The 18707-nt window shown below is 28.6% G+C and overlaps 2 protein-coding genes across 3 annotated transcripts in view; one reads left to right on the forward strand and one right to left on the reverse strand.

Annotated features, from left to right (window-relative positions):
• Positions 1-5362: 5362 nt before the first annotated feature.
• LOC113549379 (succinate dehydrogenase assembly factor 3, mitochondrial) lies at positions 5363-6543 on the reverse strand. The gene is made up of 3 exons (XM_026950651.1): positions 6371-6543; positions 5748-5936; positions 5363-5667 (listed from the first exon to the last, which is right to left on the reverse strand). The coding sequence occupies exons 2-3, from the start codon at positions 5922-5924 to the stop codon at positions 5476-5478; spliced, it is 369 nt and encodes a 122-aa protein (XP_026806452.1). The 5' UTR covers positions 5925-5936; positions 6371-6543; the 3' UTR covers positions 5363-5475.
• A 233-nt stretch (positions 6544-6776) lies between these two features.
• Positions 6777-18707, forward strand: part of LOC113560319 (A-kinase anchor protein 200) — a 32894-nt gene continuing 20963 nt past the window's right edge. For both annotated transcript variants that reach the window (XM_026966102.1, XM_026966103.1), the window contains exon 1: positions 6777-7119. The gene's annotated coding sequence lies outside the window, so the exon portion shown is untranslated. The remainder of the gene's footprint in view (positions 7120-18707) is intronic.

An 18707-nucleotide genomic window follows, 5' to 3' on the forward strand; every position in this document is an offset into this window, starting at 1 on the left:
TATAATAAATTATTTGCAATATAACAACAAATATTAAAATGGAAATGGTCGTCAGACAAATGGATATCGCTCTGCCGTTTAGTAAGTAGATATTTATAATGGACATGTTAAATTTTAATTCAATGATATATCAACATATATAGGATATACCTACAAGCTTCAAAAAACGATTCTGAGCAGTGAGCGTAAACGGTCTGACAGCCTATATCACTAAGTACCAATATATTTCGTTATAGGTTGATATGTTTTTAATATTACTATTAAATTAGTTTTACTATTAGTGGCGTATTATTTATCAGGAGAAGGGTAGATCTCCTGTTGGTAATTTTTTTTTTATCAATATAGCCGATATAGGTATAACATTTTTTTTTGTATTTGTGATGATATAATATAATATTACTGAGAAATACTGAATACAATTTTAGAAAATGCTACACTTAATTGTAATATTGAATATTGATGTATTAAGTACTTGTTCGAAAATATTATAATTAATTCCCATAGTATTGGTAGTTCTGTTTAGTGCTTACTGCTAAATTTAATATGATTGAAAACGATTCATATCGTCATCATTGTCATTTGTCATTTTGTCAATAATCATCCGGCTATAAACCATATTATATACCTACTGGCTACTACTAATAGTAGGCGTTTGGTTGCTATTTTACGGCAATAGCTGGTGCGATGGATCATGGATTGTAATATTTGTATAGAATAAGCACTTATACGTGAATAAATATTGTCTGTTTATTGATTCATAATAATACGACATAATAGTTCGCGACACAACTTCGCAACGAACACTGTCGGATACGTAATAACTATAATAAATATAAATTCACCTGGGTCGGCGCGGTACATACCACTATCAATAAGCGATATCAAAACAATACATACAATATAATATTACACAAATATCACATGGATCCATATAGTTAATGATTAAAATATCATTAAGCTATATTTGAATATTCAGCGATCTGTTTAGCACTTTTATAGGTACCATAAATTCATAATATATTGCAGGACGAAGCTACGACAGCATGTATTAAAAATTATAACAAATATGTATAACCATCATAGGTATAGGTATACATTTACGTTCGACAGTTTTAAATAATTTCAATAATACAAGAATCAAACTAAAATACGAAAATTGTAATTTTATTACAGTGTAACTCATTATTATTTATCACATAATTGATATTCACTATAATAGTCGTATATTCACACTATCGCTCTATTCAGAAGGTTGTCATTAACTTATGATTAAGTTTAATGTTCGACTATTCAAGACTTTAAGTACTAACAAACTTTTATTGTGCTTTTTGTTTGCATAAAATTAAACCCTCTTGTTTAATGATTTAATTATTGTCAGTTTATGTATACTCAGTAGATAATAAATATGTTATACTACTAACCTCCTACATCACAATTTTTAGGTAGGTATATTTTCATTCGTCCTTACTTTTTATTTAAAAATAACAGTTTTATAAATATACTTATTGACATTTCTGATAAAGAGTAGTGATTTTGGTTGGCATTGGCCTAACTAGGGGGGGTTTAGAGGGGGTTTAGCCTCCTGTATTTCGTATTTGTATTTAGCCCCACTATAAGTTTTTACTTTTTAGCCTCAATTAGCCTTCAAATTATTTTTAACTTTGGTTTTCTAGGCCTCTAGCCTTTGTAACTAATAAATCCTAGTTACGCCCACGATGATTGGTGATGTTAAGTGTATTACCCCCTTCCCCTTGACAACTGACTGACAACAACCACTGACTAGTATTACTGTTGGTTTAATTAATGTTTACCAAAAACTAAACGTTTATTTTATTATTAGTATTTAATGATTATAAATTATAATATATATTTATATACCTATACTTCATTATATTGTTATTTATTATTATTAATTTTTAGTCAATAACCACCTTACCATGAAACAGCTTAATTAGATAATATTATTTTAAAATTAGTCAACCTTTTTTTTATAACACACAACCAGCATCCTAAACCCTGGGGTACAGTATAAGAATAAGTGCTAAATCACAGTGACAGTGAATTACTTACTTTAAGAAGCCAACTATAAGTAATATTTCCTGTTGTTGTTTTATTTTTAACTATTTAATAAATATTTAATTGTTTAGAATTCATGTACAACATTTTGAAAATGTCATTGATCATTATGTAAATTAAAATTTTTAACATATTACGTAAACTTTCAAGTCCCCACGAATGTTTTCAAATTATGACAAAATAATGAACATATCATTATTTATTGATAAATACGTAATTTTGTCCAGATTTTAACTTCAAATGTCTATAAAAAATAATCAAGTTAATACATTTTTAAAATTTTTTATCCCAGTATCTACTATACTTAGAAGTATTTTATTAAATTTTATAATTTTTGTACTAAAATACTAGTATTATTATATATACTATAATTTAAATGTAAATTAAAAAAAAGTGCTGACTGCATATTTGTATATAGGCATGAGAACAACTTACGTGAGATCTTATATAGGTACATTTTTAAGAATTTTAAACCAACAAATAATTTATTATCGACATTTATATAAAACATTTCTTCTGCCAATAAATAGCTTAAAAATGTTTGTAGTACTAAAATAAGTAATAACTAATACTTAAATAACTAGGTATTATATCACCAATTAGGTACGTTATTATTTTTTTAATTGCTTAATAGTAGGTAGATATATAATAAAATTTAAGGTTGGTAAAAAATGAAAAAAAAAGAAATTGAGGGAATTACTCTAGTATCTTATGGCATGTTAGTATAAGTTGCAAGAGTATTTTATCATTGTGCAGATAACTTTAAGGTACCTATGACTATATTGTGTTCAATTTGAATTTTATGATAATTTAATGCACATAAAATAATTGATTCCGATCTGAGGTGAATGAGTGTTAGCCTCTATTTTTGATAAGGATATTTTATAATTTATTTGTATAACTATTATCTAGTAATTTACAATTACCAAAAACATATTATGTAGCATAATATATAGATTTGGATTAATTTAATAATTATTTTAAAACCTAAATAATTATACATTATAATGCATAGCCACATAGGACATAAGTAACATATCTAGTGCCTACCTATATTATTATAATATTATGAGTTTATGATAAATAATTGTTATTAGCTTATAATGTAAATTGTCAATACAACATACTACATAAGAACCATTTCATGGATTTAAATATGTAGTTAAAAAAATTTTCTAAAAATTTAAAAAAATTGAATGTAGCCAGTGTAGATATGGTGGTAATTATTAATACAAGCTTAAGTATATGATAGCAAAATGTATACCTAAATCCTAACGATTTATACTTTTTGAACAATAAAAAATAACAAAAAATATTAATGGGTAAATGATTCTTATAGATACTTCCACCTTAAATTTTGAATACTTAATGATGTTAAAATTAGAACTTAAATAGGTGATTACAAAATCATTTGGCTTTAGTGTTTATTATTTTATGATAGACTTTTTTTTTAATTCATTAAATACTAAATTAACTTATAAGGAATTTTGTTCTATATTATGTTTTAGCCTTGGTATTAAAATTAAAATTTGTATGAACTAAAAACAAATTAAAATTTTTATAATTGAATAAAATAACTCAATAACTAGTAAGACCAATTTATAGTTACCGATTAGAGAAATTAACAATCTTTAGATATTTTATAATTTAAAAAAGGAGTAAAAAGAAAAAATTTAAATCTGAACCATACACTTAGAACTAAAAAAAAATGTACAATCAGAAATAATAAAACTATTAATTGTTTTCATTAAAAATCCTTATTAAACTATTGTAGGTAATAGGTAAATTATATTTTTTTATTAACATTTAATTTTGTTTTATTTTAACAATATAGTAAAACACAAATTGTCAAATATGATAAATAAAATAAATAGATTGTTCATTTTCATGAAAATAATAATAAATTAATTTTTTATAATATAATTCATTGCACATATTAGTAGACACTAGACAGTTGACCATTAATTATATACCTTGATTATAACAATGTAAATAGATAACTTGAAGTGTCATAGAACAATAAAGGTATTTTAAATATATTTGGTAGATTATAAGAATTATATTCTATAAAATGTAATGCTAAATGATTCTCGAAAATAAAAATAAGATGTTTAGTTTAAAAAGCCATCCATAACAAAACTAAAATACGTATCAAATTATCAAATACATATTGATCAAAAATTGTGGTCAAGTTAATATATTATAAAATTTGTACTACCTTCCCAAATATCAGGTATAATTTAAAATTAATATGTTTATTATAATACATTGCAGTACCAGGTTTACAATTATTACAATTATTGTCCATTTGTATTTCAAAATAATGTTATAAATGTATGTATATTACATGTATTAACTATTAATACTAAACTTAAGGTATGGCATTTTATAAACTTTTGTTAGCAAACACAACTTATACCACTGTTAACAAAATCTTTATTCACACATTAATTTATTTATTGCTCAAAAGTTTCTATGCGAGTGAGAAACATTGTTTCCAATGATATAAATGACATACTCATATATTTCAAAGTAATAGCAATAATTGTTGTAATAACCTTACAAATTATTTTAATATATAATTAAAAACTTGATGTATTTCTTATTAGTTTCAATGTTTATACAATTAATAAAATATTATTTGGCTTTATATTATAAATGATAGATAATATGTAAACAGGTTAATTAATAGTTCGGCCAAATTTTTTATTGATACAACTATCAACAAGTCAGTAATTTCCATTTTAATATAATATAGCATTATAAATTATAAATTATTATAATAATTGATTGAAAACATTTAAGAAATAACTAGACTGTCATACTTCAATCACTTAAAATACTGCTTAGAAGATTATTCTACTAAGTAAAATATTTTTTAAAGTATTATGATCAACTACAAAAAACAATTAAAAAAAAAAAAATATTTATATAATGTTTTAGATAATATATTTAATCATTATAATACATCAGTGTATAACAAAAAAAGTTCTTAATTACATATCAAAATGTTTAACTCGAGTAATTTAACAAATGGAGAACAATTAAAATCACTTAATGTTATTGAACCACCAATTATATTAAGTACTTTTTGATGAGTTAAGTATATTTTTAAAGAATATTTACATGAGAATGTTTTTTAATTTTTATAGTTTTTATATTTAGTAAATAATATTTGAAATAATTTTGAAGTTTTTTGGTATTTAAATTAGTTTATAATAAATATATACTAAAATCATGATGTATTTTATATAATTTTAATATTCAACAGGTTAAAAAATTATAAGTAGTATCAATAATATTCTATTTAAAATCAACTAACAAAGTTATAAAGTAAATGGTAACATAAATATATATTTCTTTACCCTTTATAGGTATAATCTTTATTGCCTAATTAAATTATTTAGAAAGCTCAGATTCAATTGTTTCATCCTGGTTTCCCGTTGTTTCTTTAAATAAATTATAAAGTTGTACAATTTGATCATCTGTGAAAGAGTCTAATACACCATCTTGTGTATCAATATTTTTACCAAAACCAATATCTGATTTTGCATTTTTTAACAGCTGCTCTGATAGTGTTAATGTGTATTTCTAAATAAAAAATAATATTATATAAATTATTTAAGTATGATTAAAAAATCAATTTAATTAATAAACATATTTATACATACGCTCCATTCCAACATAAATATTCCAGCTTCTTTAGGGTTACAGTTTTTATGTCTGCGAAATTCATCACGAACATATGTTTGACCTAATTCTTGTAATTCATTTGGTAAACCACGGTGTAACCTTAAAATAGTTTTGTACAACAAACGAACTCTTTGTACATGATTTAGACCGGACATCACATAGCATGCCTAAAAATAATTACAAATCTCACTTAGGTATCATATTTATTGTTAATATGTGTCAATTGAAAATACTCTATTTTGGACAGATTGCTTCTTAAATAAATTTATTTTTATATTAAATAAAAATATATCATATTTATTTTATGTACAATGGTAATGAATAAATGAACAGATAATACACGGATTTCTAAAATATTTGACATTAGGTAGGTATAATAAATTAATAAATTAATTTGATGGAAAATAAGAATAACATCCATTTGTTTTTATGACAATAATTAAATGAAAATGTAGTCAATTCAGATAGGATGTATTCAAATTTTACATGTATTACTGTTATTACTATTGTATGGAAGAGGTAGTCAAGCTACAAAAAATTGGCATTTAAACATAGACTGACATAATGCTATTGTGGCAATTTAAATATTTTAAATACTTACATGTAATTTCTGAAGATATTGTGAATTTACTTTTATCTATACACTATTTGATTTATATTTTATTCCTAAGACTCTAGGAGTGTCTTAGTGCTTAATTTATTACTTTACGAAAAAGTCGAAAATTGAATATTGTAATTTGTAATATAATATGTCTTTCGGACAGTCGGACCTCAGTGCGATAACAAATATCAATATTATCGAAAAAGTGATGATAAGTGATAAGTACAATCGCATAATTTGGTGCAATGCACCAGTGTAGGTCCGCATCAGAGATGTAAATGTGTATTCTTGTGTCGACCACACCCTAAGTTGGCGGCATTGATGGCGGCGTGGGTAAAGGACAACTGCGATTGGCTAGCCGGCCGCGCGGCTACGACTGAACGGCAAACGGCAAAACCGATTCCAAGCCGCTCCGGCAGACCGTCGTTGTTTTCGATGCTTCACGCACACTGACTGTGGATCGCCGATATAATAATATATTCGTGATTTATTTAATTTTTTTTTCATTTTGTTACAATATAATAAATACATTTATTTTGTATACATTACATCACGCATTTATATTTACGTTGAACGTTTTATTTATCCCGTTCATAGAAAAAATATATTTTTATACCGTTGGAATAAAACTTCGAACCTTCCTGTTCGGTCAACCATTATAATACGATTCAGTGTTTTTTGGGTAGTGATTTACGCGGTATTGCAGATTCATCAGACGAAGTCGACACTGTCTTATAATAAATTGTCAAGTGAGTAGTTTTTATTTTTTATTATTATTATTACTTTTTTATTCGCCATTATTGTTACGCCGTAGTTACCACCCTTTCCGTGTAGCTTTTTCTTTTTCTCTATCTTGCCCCTACGGTCGCCATTGTCGGCAGATACTGTCGCACCCGCCCTTTCCCCAGGACAAAATCAGAAACAAAACAGACTAAAACCGTGTATTAAGTATTTCATTTATACACACGTTCGCGCACATTCGTCAACTTAACCCACCGTTCAAGTCTCAGCTACTTACAATCCCCTCGATCTGTGTAGTACCTATTTCCTTTTTGTTGCCGCGGTTGTTTACGATAATTTCCACGCCCTTATTATGATTTTTTTGTTTTATTTTTTCGAAGTTTCAAACCGTATTCTTATCTTTTTGGACGTTGTTTTGTTGTATAGGTCGATTAGGAAAATGTTTTTTGTCCGACTATATAGGGATTCTCAAAGTATACTTTTATTTTAAATTTGAATAACGTATTTTTATAGTCCGTGGGCGGGAGTAGGTACTTAGTATATTAGTATATTACGCATTATTATTTAAATACAAACTTTTCTGTACGCTTTATAATTATTAATTAGTATATCGTTAGTGCTAGCCTTACCTAACGATGAAATAAATGATGTCAATGCTTTGTACTATAGTTGTAAGACATACGCGTATTTGAATAAGACAAAAACTACGTTTAAATATAATATCATGTTGTGTATTACTCTAGTAAAGTACAATTAAAACCTATTTCTTCAATCAGAATGAATGGTCTGCATATACCTAGGTAGACACAATGATAAATAGGTAATTTTTTTTTATTCTATTATTGAATGAAGTTTGATACCAATCAATAATTCTCGAAAATTACATAAAATTGGACCAGAATGCGTAGAACATACCTACGTAATTTATTCATGTTGAAATAACATAGGTAATAAGTATTAGGTACCTAGTTCATTTTTTGTGTCTATAGTAGGTACTGTTCAGTGACCTTAGGCAATTTCCGGACTTGTTAATATTTTGTTCACAACTTCCGTTAAATAAATTATTTTTTCTTTTTTATGCAGAATCGAAATGTTAAAAAGTAAAACGTTACCTCTTTTGTGTATTAAAGGTATTTACTGAATGCTATCTTTTTAATGTTAAGTCATCAATTTTCAGTGATATTTCTATATGATAGGTATCTATAACAAGTTAATATATTCAATGTATAAAAAAAAATGTGATAATCAAATTACATATTATCATTCATGAACATACCAAACTCATTACAATATATTTGATAGGTCAGAGGTGTCGATATAAATAATTTTGCTATATGAATATATTGTGGCATAAGAGATAATGTTTAAAAGAATGTCGATGTGGTTTTTCGTATGCCTCAGCAGATTTTTTACAATACAGTATTATTATAATACTTCATATCACTTAACTATTATATCGGATTGAAATCCGTATATATTTCTCGTGTGCGCAATTGGTTTTTTAGAAACTTTAAACGTAGCAAAGGTAGATTAGGTTTATTTAGAATTTATTAAAAGAAACGCAATTTTGCGTTTCACTTAAAAGACATGTGGTATTCTATTTTAATCGCGTTCACATATTATTAAACATTTTGTCAACTTAATGATCCAAAGCGAATCGGTGCACACTATACAAATTGACTTTACCTAATCAATATTTTCGTAAATAGATTCTAAGACCAATTTGTGTTGTTACGCAACGTTGTATTTCTCCCAACCTTACTATACTATTCTAGTTTCCGAATTCCGATTGTACTTGACGACAGTAACGTCGTTACCTTTTCTATAATTGCCTCATAATTGTTCAGTCTGTAATCACGATTGTATGTAGTGTGTAATATTATGTGCGTAGGTACCGGTTGTGCATTATTATGGCGTCGTTTTTGTAAAGAAAAAACCTAACTTAAAAATTCTCTCGAACTATCTAATTTTTCTCATGTATATTTTATTGTTTTCGGTATTTTAATTTTATAGAAAAGTCTTCATCGTGTTTTTGATAATATATCGGTTGTGGCATAAATTCCATATTATTATTGTTGTCAACTCAATGTGCTCTTTGGGGACGACGGGCCGACCTTGTGTACCTCTACTCTAGTTTTCCGGTCGTCCTTTCCTTGTTGACAGCAGGTATATATTTTTGGATGCGGGTGTCCGTGTACTCAGTATTCCCCGTTGTGTTTCTCGTATATGTTTTCACCGGTATGCCCATAGATTAAATTTTGCTAGGACAAATAAAATATATTCCTTTATCTTCCCAGTTCTCGGTGTAGCGAGAACAGTAAGAACAACAGCAGCCGCCGCCACGCCATGGCCCATGACCCGGCCTCTCTGCCTTCTCCATGCTTTGGCTGTATAGCATATTAATAGTTGTCCATGAACACGTTTTGGAACCCCTGTCCGTTATAATGGTACTCTATAATACAATAATCGGGATGCGAACTCGGCCGAGACCGTGAAGACAACATGCGACTGCGCGAGGCGCGCGCACGGTTCACCGGTTCTGCGTCGTCGTCGTCAATACCCGTCCCCCGACCATCTGCAGCTGCTTGCTGTTACTCGGACACCACCACCACCATCGTACTGCATATAATATTTTATTCTCTAATATACTCTACTTCATGTGATATAACGTTTCGTCTTCAAGAATATGCATGCGTACGTGTCCGCGCCCTCGATAACCGCATTCAGGTATTCGGTGCGGGCGCAAGAGTGTGAAAGGGCGTGGTGAAATATTATTTTTTACTTTGTTCGTGATTGAATAATGTATTTTATGAGAAAAAAATTTCAGACATTAAACACGTGACCTTAATAATAGTGATAATAATAATAAAAATATGAGTTGTGTGTTTGAATTACCCCGTCAGTGAAACCAATATAATATTGCTATACAGTGTATCGTATACTGTTCATATAGTAAAACGCGCCTCGTGGGAGGGTGTGATCAGGATAGGGGTGCGTCGTACCGCGGCTTTGCCGTGTGTTTAATGCTGGCAAACGCGCGCCCGCCCGTCGCCGTCAACCATTGTCGCACAGACGAATTTTTGGGGTGCGTCTATCTGCGTATGTTTATATTTATAAAATGCGTTTGTAATACTACTCCTCTACTGATGATGGGAGGGGTGGCCTGCGTCTGGTAATGGATGGGGCAACCCTATTCTGGTTGACCACGTACTGTCGTTCAAAATATCGTAAAAACGAATTTATATCCTTGTGTGCGGGTAAACGAAAAGTAAAATATACGTGTGGTGTTGTGTATTATTAATTGTCTATCGTCCCTCAGCAATTATTATATTTACTATACATGAGGGCATAAATATCTTATAATATGTGTGTGTTCAGTGTTGTACCCTTCTTAAATAGCCATTATGTATACTTAGTTTTTTGAGTTCTATCCCTTTATACCAAGCCGTACGTTATTAACTATATTTCGTCCAATTAGACTTGTTTTTATTATACTTTAATGATAGTTATTACAAATATACTGTCTGTATTAAAGTTTTTATCCCTGTTTTTGTGCTTACGTTTTTGCTTGATTGTCTGTAACACTTCATGTACGTAAATTAATTAAAATCGGTTTTTTTTTGTATTTACATTTTTATTATGTATTTTCATTATTCGATAGCCAACTATCGAGTTATTATTGCTATTATTTTTGTAATATCTATCATTTTAGTTAGTTATACTGATCGTTGACATAAGCCCTGCCCAAAAGTAAATGTAAACACTTGAAACTAATGATTTTTAAGTTCTAATTTAAAAAAATTACCGTATTAAAGTGTATAATATCTAGTGTATGTGATGCATCAACGACTCAACGTTAAAGTCTCCGCTTACCATGTTTTTCTCAGCTTTCATTAATTACCTGTTAAATTGTTTTTTGTTAGATAAATATAATTTTTACTTTTATGACAATTGACGTACAATAACTACTATTAATGTAATGATACAGCTGTCTGATGCCAGTCTGTAAGCCAATAGATGTAATTTATTTCTTTATATATTGTATACGACGTAATATATTCCTACCATATTTTCTTTCGTACCGCCTGATAAACATATGTATGAGTGGAGATATGGTTTATTTTGCTCCTTGACCTTAGATATTTGAATACTATGCGTCGTTACTCGTTATACCGAAACCAAATCGGTGCTGATGAGTCATGTCTACCAAGTTCAATAGAAAATCTTTCGTATTATTCGACCCGCGTGGGCAGTCAAACCTGTTCCTCGTGTATACAGATTACCTATAGAATGGTTAGTATGGTACATCTTCGAATAAATGAAAATAAAAGAGTTTAAGTAGATGATTTTTTTTACATCGGTGTTGAGTAGTTTTTAAAAATAATTTTACTGCGCCTTCCTACGAAATAATATAACCACACAACAATTAATCTAATTTTAAACCTACCCCTTGTGCAATGGATTTTGTCCCATTCTCATTTTACGACTTGTTTATAGTAGCACACCGTAAAATAGTTATTTTGGATCATTCTACACACAACAAATAACAACCCCTCATCTAATTTCTATAAATATAGTAAATATCTTGGTATTATATCGTATGGCGGAATGTGTTATGTGTATCTCTTTTTTCGGAAGCATATTATTTTGGAATCGACTGGCGACGGCAGACACATTCCATATTTTTTTTGTCTAATGGTATTTTGTATGAATTGCGCTAATGGCGCCGTTTAAAATATTTTTGACGTCGTCAACTGCGATTATATTATAATATTATGTTAACGGCCGACACCGGTTGTCAATATTGTAATACAACTTCGTGCGGGAGCCATATGTCATCGAATCAAACGGTCGGTATTGAAACTAAACACGTCATCGTGGTGTGTGGTAACAGCGGTGGTGCCCTAGTTAGGTTTATTATTTTTACTGTTGAATTATTATATAGAATAATATTCCTAATATTTAGGATTATTATAGTAGAATATTTATGACTATTTTTGTTGTCCTGAAAATTTATAATTTTTGACTGCTACTATTATCAATAACTAGTAGGCGAAGCGGCAACAAAAAAATTTAATTCAGCTGTTTGTGTATTTGTCGTGATTCCGACGAAATTACTGTCAATTAAAAATATTACAGACATGCAGACATAATCGATCGTCTGACGTGTTTCTTAGATGTGATAAATACGCGCGGGTGTGTGTGTGTGTGTGTGTGTGTGTGCGTGCGTGCGTGTGTGTGTGTGTATGCTTGCTCGCGTAGTTATTAAAACGTTATTAAAACTTAACGTACGCAGTCATCAAACGATAATAATTATTGTATTATTTAATATCTATATAGACAATCATCGTTATGTGCCATGTACTCGCGTGTAAATTGCTACACGACAAAATAAGTTTTGTATGTAACCCGCATTCAACTCTGTATTTTTGGCGACGCCGGCCCATTTGACGTATACGTAGTGTGTATGGAATGTTTGAGCTAATATTATGTAGTCGTGTGGGGGAGCAATATGGTGATCGCTAGTCAGATTGTATAAGACTATACGAGTGTGTGTGAGTGAGTGCAAGTGCGACAACGCATTGCAGCAGGGTATTAGCCTGGCCATGTTGTCATTAACCTGCGAAAATTTTATATCTCCAGACTAAAAGGGTCTGTACTTTAACGTAGAATGTATTGTATCGCGTATATTATATGCAACACACGTCGACGATCCTCTTCTTGACTGTCAGTGTTCGTCATCACCATCGCACGAATATGATCGTTATATTTCAATATTACATATTATAATTAATGCATAATATTATACTGTTCTTTATCGATATATTTAATATTTGCTATCTTACTGCTGACTGGTATTAAAAAAATAACAATTTGTCAGATTATATTGTGAAACACACAATGTACTCCGTACTCGTTGCTTTTTTAGTGTTATCTCTACGAGAGTTTAGCAATATCAATTCCTAAAAATGAGTACTTAATTATTTTTACTGTTTAAAATCTACGTCATACGTTATGATTTTTGGATCTTGTCTCATTACAATATTATATTCTACGTATTTTATGTTTTCCGCGTATTTATATAATATGTATTTATGAATAAATGTATACCTAATATCTACACTCTTGTAAATAAATAATATGTTTAAAAGTATGATAATAGTTGTTCTAGTAAGTTGGTGCTGCTGTAGTTGGTTTTATCTAGTTATACTAAAACGGACATGCTCACCTGGTGTTTTGTCAGAATTCATATAACATAATAATGATAATAATACACACGAGTTTATTATACTTTGTAAGCCATTTCGATTATAACCAACTATTTCTTTGTTTCGTCAGAATACGTTCTAAATTCGTAGTGGGGGCATAACAATGAGTTATAATACAGAGATACCGATTTTTTTATTCTTTCTTTATTTTTTACTGTTACAAAATTATATACGTAAAATGGTAGCAGTCCGTGACCAGTGACTAAACGCCCGGGAAATCAAGTTCAAATTATTTTCTTTTTTTTTAGTATTTTGCGAGACAGGTATCGATTATATGATCTGATTCTTCATCGATAAGCTACAATTTCGAAGTCTCTAAAGTTTACACTATACTCTTATTAAAAATGTTAAATATATTTTTTATACGTGCTGGTTGTATTTGTAAATTAGTATATAATTAAAAAAAAAATAATTTTAAGTATAAATGTTTTAATACTTAACAAGAAATAAATACGTGTTTTCTGTTTTTCTTAGCAAAATAATAACAACTATACAATTTATATTAATTCATAAAAAGTAGGTATACAGTTTTTAATACCTACCTTGATTATTCATTTTTTGCTAACGCCTATATAAAGTGTTAAGTAGAAATTAAAGATAATAAACCGTGTTTACGAATCGTACATCATCGGTTGTGGTAATTAATCCATTATGAGTACATGTTATGATAAGTCTAGCGGCGTGATGTTTGATTAATTTATTCCGTAAGATTATTTTTTTAATTGTTCTCCTCGAGAGTCTAAGAATAAACTCTTTGTACTATTTAGTATTTAGTTCATTTAGGACCCCCCAAGATTCCCTTCTGTTCTTTTTGTAAATACCGAGATGAGATTTTTGTTCGATCACATTAACTGCTTCAAAACTGCATTGTTTCTAATGTTAAGTTTATAATTTTTTCGGTATAAAATGTAAGTCAGATCCCATAATGCCCCAATGATCATTAAAACCATTTTAAATCAAGTTCTTATATATATTGTTAATACAATTTTTGTTAAAAATGGAGAAAGTAGGTAACCGCTTCGCTGTGGCCTATACCTATAGTAGTAGTTGAGTGTAGTTCGTCATTGAGTTGGTCACTGTGTATGTGTTGTCTTTTAATACATTGATAAATCATTGGATACAAAAAAATGATTCCTGTATAAAAGTATTAAATTTTATATTTCTTGTATGTATTAATCAAGACATACATCTTTTGTATTTGTTGTTATCATGGCACTAGACATTCCTTTTAATTTTTGATAGTATTTAATACGATTATGTCGCATTTCAATTATTTTGATGTTTTGCTTCTTTTTACATTTCCGAGTGAATTTTTTTAAGGTGTAGTATAGATTCAATAAGTAAAATATCCGGGCCTACCCAAAAATTACTCAACTAATTGGGTGTAGCCATATACATTTTATTAAAGTATTTTAAACTGAAATATCTACGTATTGTGTCAACATACATTAATTGGTCTTGTATGAAATAAGAACAAGTAAAAGGATACTTCTACTATACATCGGAATGTAATTAATTATCTTTCGGTGAAGTATAGTCATTACTACAAAGTACTGATAATCTGAAGATTACAATCATCGTTCGTTTTATCATACTTATTTTACAAAATATTCAATTTTTTTTTTTTTTTTGTAATGACTTTACCTAGAAAATACATTAATAAGCATATTTTAGACATATTTGAAATTACCCCTGTTATGATAAAATCTTGTCTTTCTTAAAAATTATAAGTTAACCGTTCAAAATGTATCAAAAGAAATAGGTGTGTTTTGTTCATAATTTTCACCCTTTTCCACATTACCACCATTATCACTCGGTAAAATCACTCAGAACAAAGTGCATATGTTAAATTTTTCAAATTCAGGAATTGAACTTAAATTATAGTTACTTGTAATTATAAATAATTAACTTATTCCTTCTGCAAACGTTGACATGGCGTAACTTTGGCTAACTTTACAGACATATATTAGGTATGATATTATTTAATAATACTTAATATAAATTTAAATCTACGTCGTAAAGAAAACATTTTGCAATTTTTGTTGGAATTCGGTTGCACAATAATAACTTAGTTAATGTTGACAGTAGAAATATTCTACTCACGATTTATATAGGTATTGCAGTATCCTTATCAACAGTAAGGTGGTAAATTATATATTGTTTGAACAGTTCACGTTTTGCAATAGTATTCAAATGTTATGTACCTATTGCGCAACATAATCTAAAATGATTGGGACTATCTTCTTGTTTATATTAAGTAATTTTAAAACCGTGAACCTCTATGGTTTGTTTATTAAATTATTTCTAGTACGTGTGCTGAATACTGAACTCTAGCTAGTCTCTAATTTCAATCAAAACATATTATAGTAAAAAATAGTCTATAAAGACATAACAAGCTGAAATTGCTTCTAGCGAATTAAAATAACAATAGTAACAATTTTGAATAATTAAATATTTTCTATGTAATTAATCGATGGTTCAACATGCACTTTTTACATCTTAGATAATTGTTTAATTAGAAACCGCCTTGACGTGAAAACATGATTATTCACTTGATATTAAAATAAATACCTTAGGTATACTTACCATTTTATCATTATTACCAATTACAATTTTATCTTCACGTGGTCACAGATGTTTAGTATTGTATACTTAAAAGTAGTTCGATTTTACTTTTCTGGTGTCAAGAATTTATTTGATGAGTGTAAATCCCATTTTAGATGATTTGAGCTTGATGACCACCTAACTAGATTCTTGATTCTTAACTGTAAATTATATTTTAATTTGACCTTACTTACTATATCAATCTATTATTATTTATTTTTGTGTGTAGAATATATTAAAATATCTTTTTTTTTTAACTATAATATATGCTTTCACTTAAGCAAAACATAATAATTTTTGTATAATAATTTCGAATTCATATATATTTTTCATATAAGTGCAATTGAAATAATTTTCAAAATGCAATAATTTAAATTACTTAATTAAAAATCATTTTCAATAACTTGTATTATATATATACCTATTTCATATTATGGTATATTATGTACTTACCCGTTTTATTTATCTCTATGGTATACATACCATAAGTAGACATTATGATGGTAAATAAGATCTAGTACAAATATAGTTTGACCACATAATTCGATACCAAATATTTTATTCTTATAATCCATTTATTTATTTTAGATATAGGTATTAATCTATTTAGAATTGTTTGTTGTTAATGACTAAAACAATTTCCACTATTATATGTATATGCTCTTTTAGAAATAGAATAGCAATGTTATACCCATAATTATACCAATTCAATGGAAAGTAAAATATTAGTTATTTATTAATATATTCAGATCAGTTTTTTTTTTTACTTTCGCCGTTAACAACTAGTGGACATTAGAGAATAAGAACCCTACATAAGAAAATCTTCAATTCGTTCCCCATTCCCTTGGGAAGGTCATATTTTTTACAATAAAAAAAAATATAAAGATATAAGCATGATGATTCTATTGTTGATCAACTCTTTGGATTCAAACTTAGCAATTGAGAGGGGCACCAAGTTTATCATTGGCTGATATAGATTAATTCCATCACCTTGTGTGTCATACAGGTTAGTAAAAACTCGTTCCTCTCCCGAGAGCTGTGAAGGAACAACGTTAGCAGCATTGTTAAAGTCCTGTAAATTATTTTTATTTATTTATGTAATCTGACACAATCCTCAGTACATACGACCCGTGACCTTGAACCGTGAAAAATTATCCAGTAATAAGTAGTTTCCATATGAGTACTTAAGATTACATTTTATAAGCATGAAATGGCGTTTAGAAACCGGTTCGTTCTGCCTCTGGGTATGGTCGTGTTGACCATTCCCAGATTTTAAACGAGGATGACTCTTGTTTGTTTTTGATCCTATTTTCGGATGCTTGAATTCTTTGAGTAAACAAGAATCTGCCGGATGTTTTGTCACGGAAATAGATTTCCTTAGTCTGTGTTTATGCATTGTATATTGCTTATGGCTATATTTAAATGTTAGTATATTATTATTTGTGAGGCTCTAAGTTACTCTTTGTTTAAATATCCTTGTTGTTTGCTTGATAAATTAATATTGGACATAGTATTGGACTATTCGGACTATTGGAATACGTACCATTTATTTATTGGGTTATTATTAAATATTATAATTAACGAATAGATATTTTTTCATTTTTTTAATAAAGTAATTTGTGTTATATTATTCGTTTTAAAACGTTCTAGGTATATATTTTAAAGTGCGTACTATATATCTTACCTACAAATATTTTGATTAAGATTGTGGATTGGTTTATTGTTAGTAAAATTCAAACCAACGAATCGTTGGTCCGTGTTAGACAATTACCTGTAGTCTGATAGTGAAAATACAGTATTATTCATTTCGTTGTTGAAAAGCAAAGTGCGTCGTTGTTGTGTGTGAACGGAATGGTAAAGAGGTAGCTAGTAATTTCCATCGCGCTTACAATAAGAACTAGTGGCAGCACTTCTTCACCATTTAATGCACATTCGTGCGCCGGATTTACATTGTCGTCGCGATCGGAATAAATAATAGTGAAATTACGAACACGTAACAAATCGAAAGCAATAACTTTGAGAGCCTTCTTAAACAATAAAAAGTGAAAAACTAAACCTAACGTTTTTACGGCTTTTTAATTAGGAGCGTACAAGTAGTGCAAGGAACAGTTTCACTTGAAAGTCCTGTTAAATGTGTATAAAAAATTGCTGCTTTAGTTATCTGCTTATGGTATTCTTTTTTACACTGATCAAATCTCTTATGATAATTAATAACATTATTTTACATTCCAAATAATTCTTAGATCGTATATATATATATATATGTAATTTATTCTTTAATTATTTTGGGTTTTTTCATACGTTTGTTTTCATTTTTGTTAAATCAGTTATAGAATTTTTTTTTCAAAAAACTACAGTTTTTAACTTGTATTTACAATGAAATGTTTAACATATTTTTCTAAAGTTGGGTCAATGAAGGCTTTTAAGAGTGTAGAACCTATGTAGTTAGATTAAATCATTTTGCAGTTCATAAAAACCCTACATAGCTCTGAAGATAATGTATTGTAGAATTAACTAACATGGTGGTTGAGTTTTTGTACATTTTATCTTGGTGCTTAGCCTTCTATAGACATTATTATATTTGTGTGTTATATTACTTATATTTAAAACCTAACATGTTATGACATTTACATTTTTACAACAATATATGAATTAAACACTTAGTAATGTATAAATACGACAATGTTAAGTTTATTAAAATCACATTTTTTTATACACTTACA

The sequence above is a fragment of the Rhopalosiphum maidis genome, chromosome 1, assembly GCF_003676215.2.
Source record: "Rhopalosiphum maidis isolate BTI-1 chromosome 1, ASM367621v3, whole genome shotgun sequence".
Taxonomy (NCBI): Eukaryota; Metazoa; Arthropoda; class Insecta; order Hemiptera; family Aphididae; genus Rhopalosiphum; species Rhopalosiphum maidis.